The 4,588-nt window shown below is 57.5% G+C and overlaps 1 protein-coding gene across 1 annotated transcript; it reads left to right on the forward strand.

Annotated features, from left to right (window-relative positions):
- Positions 1–51: 51 nt before the first annotated feature.
- HOXB9 (homeobox B9) lies at positions 52–3,519 on the forward strand. The gene is made up of 2 exons (XM_004377977.1): positions 52–630; positions 3,284–3,519. Exons 1-2 carry the CDS (start codon positions 114–116, stop codon positions 3,517–3,519), a joined length of 753 nt encoding a protein of 250 aa, XP_004378034.1. The 5' UTR covers positions 52–113.
- The last annotated feature ends 1,069 nt before the right edge of the window (positions 3,520–4,588 follow it).

Raw genomic sequence — 4,588 nt, forward strand, 5'->3', positions numbered from 1 at the left:
GGGGGTCGCGTCCGAAAGCCCCTCACACCGGTCCGCGTGCCACCTCTCCCTGCTTGGGCGCCGCCGCGCGAGCGCTTCCCTTCCCCCTGCGAGCGCCCGGATAATGTCTGAGAATGTCCATTTCTGGGACGCTTAGCAGCTATTATGTCGACTCGATCATAAGTCACGAGAGTGAGGACGCGTCTCCAGCCAAGTTTCCTTCCGGCCAGTACGCGAGCCCCCGGCAGCCGGGCCACGCGGAGCACCTGGAGTTCCCCTCGTGCAGCTTCCAGCCCAAAGCGCCGGTGTTCGGCGCCTCTTGGGCGCCGCTGAGCCCGCACGCGTCCGGAAGCCTGCCGTCGGTCTACCACCCCTACATCCAGCCCCAGGGCGTCCCACCGGCCGAAAGCAGGTACCTCCGCACCTGGCTGGAGCCGGCGCCGCGCGGCGAGGCTGCCCCGGGGCAGGGCCAGGCGGCGGTGAAGGCGGAGCCGCTGCTGGGCGCGCCTGGGGAGCTGCTCAAACAGGGCACACCCGAGTACAGTTTGGAAACTTCGGCGGGCAGGGAGGCCGTCCTGTCTAATCAAAGACCCGGCTACGGGGACAATAAAATTTGCGAAGGAAGCGAGGACAAAGAGAGGCCGGATCAAAGTAAGTTATAAAAAGTGAGGAAATACCCAGGCCGAAGGCCAGGCGTGGGGAGGGGAGGGGAGGGGAGGGCAGAGGCAATAAACTGCGGACAATGTGAAGGGAAACCGCGGCGGTGACCGGAGAACGAGCGGAGGAGGAGGGAAGAGGAAAGAAAGAAGGAAGGAAAGGAAGGGAGGAAGGAAGGAAGCTAGCTAGCTGGGACCCCCAGAAGGGGAGATCGAGGCCGCCTGAGGACTGCCGCCCTCACGACTCCGAGTCCTGGAGGCAATTGCGGCACAGGGACCAACTCGCTGCTCTCTCGCTCTGCCTTCCCTCTCTCTCCCCGAGGCCCAGGCTGAAAGCCCGGGAAGAGGCCACAGAAGGCCGGTCGGGAGAGGAGCTGGCGGGGACCGGGGCTGTCTGCTAGCGAGACCGAGAGCCAGCGCCGGCCAGGGAGGCAGCGCGAGGGGCTGCCGCGGACTGCGCGGCTGGCAGTTCTCCCCGCGCCACGCGCAGACCGTAAAAGCCGGCCAGGGGGGAGGGGGCTCATTAGGATTTTATTTGCGATGCAACAGCTCGGCGGCGGCGAAGGAACGTTCCGAGCAGATCTCGCGCTGTAGCCGCGCGGGGTCCGGAGCGGGCGCCTGGAGGGGCGGGGGAAACCCAGGACGCAGCGGCTGAGCCCCCTCCCCAATGCGCCGGCCCCTCCCCGAGAGCCTTCCCTCCGGTGGTCCCCTCCCCTTCCCGGCGTCTCCGCTCTGGGTTGCCGCTGCCTTTTCTGCGGCCCCTGCTGTTCCCCGCGGGGCTCCCTAGCCCCAGCCGGAGCTGTCCGCGGGGACTCGGGAATCGCTTCTGAACTTCGGGCCGACCGCCCGAAGGGAGAAGATGAGATCCCGAAAGGACCCTGGGGAGAGAAGGGGTGGGGGAAAGCGAGGCTTTGCGGAGGGGCGGAGAACTTTACCCTCAGTCGGTAGTTCCTCGTCACCTCCCACTCACCCAAAAGTACCCCTTGCCAGGACCCGCAGTCTGGCTAATTTCCAGGATTTGGTGCTCGCTGGGGGGGTGGGGTGAGGGCGATTCCTCGGGGTTTTTTTTTCTTCTTCTTTTAAGGTTGAGAAGGGCAAATCTGTTAGTGGGCTTTTAGCCCCAAACAATAACCTGCAGGCCGGCGGGGACAAGTCCTCTCTCCTTTCTCTTCTTGGGGAGTGGGGGTCAGATATTTCAGTCTCTGCTTACCCCGCCAGATTTTGCACCAACACAGAGGCCCGCGGGCCTCTGGGCCTTCCTTGGCCTGCTGGAGGGTGAGAGGGCTGGCCCTCTCCCCAGAGGCCCCTGCAGGTTGGGCCACCTCCAACCTGCCAGGGTGAATCGCAGCAACTGGCCTTTGGGGAACGCGGCTCTTTCCAAGCCCTCCTCACACACACTGGCACAGACCTGCACCCCAAACCCCAAACTCTGCCTGGGAAGCCCATTATTGCAAGGCAACCATTTGGCCAGGATCAATTATTCACAGTTTTTTCCCTCTTTCATATTTAATGCGGCCGCGGGTCCTATCCCAGGGAATCACATTAAGGAAATAGCGCTGCAAATTGGTAAGACACGGTACTTAGTGTAGGATGAACCAGCTTATTATTATTATTTTTTAATATGCAATGCTTTTCATTTGGGAAGAAGGAAGCTAGCAGAGGGTGGCTGTTATTATCAATTGGCTTGGCTTTTAATTGGAGAATTTTCTGAGTTCCAGGAAGGGGGAGAAGGTAAAGAGAAGAGAAGCTGATATAGATTTCTGCTTCCTCTTTTTTTCCACTCCTTTACTCAATTACCCCTTCTCTGCTCTCCCACTTGGGGCCAGTTACCTCCACATCATCCCTGGCTCCTCACCTAGGGACTGGAGTAATCTTACTCCCCGATTTCCCTAAACTGGTGTTAACCAAACTGCAAGCTGAGCAGGAGCGGAAAAGGAAGACTATTGCAACCATAAGTTATCTGTGAGCCCCCGGCGCTCCCCTGTCCATAGGCTGGAGTTGATAAATGGTTGCAATTGGCTTGCATCTGAATTGGAGTGTGCTGGATGTTTGTGTCTCTAAGTGCAGACCCATATATGCAGGGTGTGTGTGGTGGTGGTGGGGAGGGGTATCTACACAGACACACATGCCTGCTGCCATGTGGCCAAGGGAAGCAAGCTTGTGCTCAAGGCAGGGTTGTGTTCAGACTGAAGGGTTGAAAGGTCTCTTGGCTGTGGCTGAACAGAAGCAGCCCCTAACCTCTCCTCTCACCTCCCAGACCTGGAGACAGAACTCTAGGTCAGCCATCCCTGCCAGTCTGGTGGTGGGGTGCTGGTTGTGGGGCTTCATGCTGGCTCTGATCTGAGTCCTAACCAGTTTGAATCCAAGCAGAGAGAAAGATTGAGAGGCAAGCAAGGCTTTGGCAGTGCCCAGGAATACTGGGCACACATTTGGCTCCATCCTGTCCAAAGAGCTTCTCACCTGGAGATGTCTATGGCAACTGCTGGCCCATGTCTGGGACCCTTTCTGAGAGCCTGAAGGCCCAGGCACCCATTTCTCCAATGTGAGATGGGGAGTGGAGACCAGAGGTGCACCCTCTTGGAAGTAAAACACTGGGGACCCTTCATCCCCCATCCCTTTCTTTGATTCTATCGCTACTTCTCTTTCAGCCAACCCTTCTGCCAACTGGCTGCACGCTCGCTCTTCCCGGAAAAAGCGCTGCCCCTACACCAAATACCAGACGCTGGAGCTAGAAAAGGAGTTTCTGTTCAATATGTACCTCACCAGGGACCGTAGGCATGAAGTGGCCAGACTCCTCAATCTGAGTGAGAGACAAGTCAAAATCTGGTTTCAGAACCGACGGATGAAAATGAAGAAAATGAATAAGGAACAGGGCAAAGAGTAAAGGTTACCCCAGCCCTCCCACCCCTTCCCCATCTCACTCTTATTTATAAGTGATAGCTGCAAAACCAGTGCTATCTGCGGTGTATTCAAGTGAATGGGGTAGGGGGTCTTTCTTGTCAAAGTCCTTTTCTGCATCCAGAGTCTCTCTCCTTTCCTTTGCCCTCACCGGTTTCCCTCTTCTGCCCTGGCCTCAGGAGGAAGTTTTGCTGAGTTAGAAAGTAGAAGTAGTTGGTTACTAAGAAGGTGGTGGGCCACAAGGAAAGAGAGGCCCGAGTCAAGCCCTTAGCAGCCCCTTAATTTTTCTGGAGAGCCCCAGCCCCTCACTTCCTGCCTGCCTGTTCCCTCCCTGGACCTATCCAAAAGCCACCCAGGGACACTCCAACTGTACCCAGCCTAAGAGACACCTGCATCCACAAAGCCTGGAGCCCACAGTAATAACAGGGAATGTACACAGGCAACACTTCACCCAAATGAAGTGACGCTCCAAATGCAGACCATCACCCTAAGCCTGGCGCATCCCAAGCCTGACAGAACAGCCCGCAGACCATCAGGCAAGCCAGGGTTCTACTCCTCGTGTAAATGCACACCAGGAAGATGTCTAGACACACCCTCCTGAATGGGGTGGTGCAGTCCAAAGGGCTCAGCATCGCAATACCACTTCCACAGAACCCCGAACTACCCCCAGGGGCACAGACCCACAGGCAAGGGAGGCAAACCCAGTTCTCAAGCCAGGGGGACAAGGAAGGGCAAGGAAAGGGGGGAGGGCTTTGCCCCCAACACACGTTGTTGCAGGAAATGTTTAATTCTGCATGATTCTTCCCTCTCCTTCCAACAAAAAGAGGTCACACCGTGGGTCGTAGAGCCTTGACAGTGTCCTCTCTCTCTCATCCGTGCCCCACTTGACAGAGACTGTAGCTTCTCCTGCTCCCCACCGTCCCAGCTCCAAATTCACTCTGTGCGGCCAAATCCACCTAGCACCAGCCAGTCAAGCCACCCCTTGTAGACAAAACCCTCCACCCTCCACCCCCGCTAGCTCAGTCCAGCTGTAGGTAGGAAGGCCAGGTCTGGAG

The sequence above is a fragment of the Trichechus manatus genome, unplaced genomic scaffold, assembly GCF_000243295.1.
Source record: "Trichechus manatus latirostris isolate Lorelei unplaced genomic scaffold, TriManLat1.0 scaffold00054, whole genome shotgun sequence".
Taxonomy (NCBI): Eukaryota; Metazoa; Chordata; class Mammalia; order Sirenia; family Trichechidae; genus Trichechus; species Trichechus manatus.

Excerpts from the sequence above, each read along its gene's own strand:
- HOXB9 (XM_004377977.1), top strand. The coding sequence starts at position 114 with ATGTCCATTTCTGGGACGCTTAGCAGCTATTATGTCGACTCGATCATA. Across the intron at positions 631-3,283 it reads CAAAGAGAGGCCGGATCAAA|CCAACCCTTCTGCCAACTGG; the intron begins GTAAGTTATAAA and ends CTTCTCTTTCAG.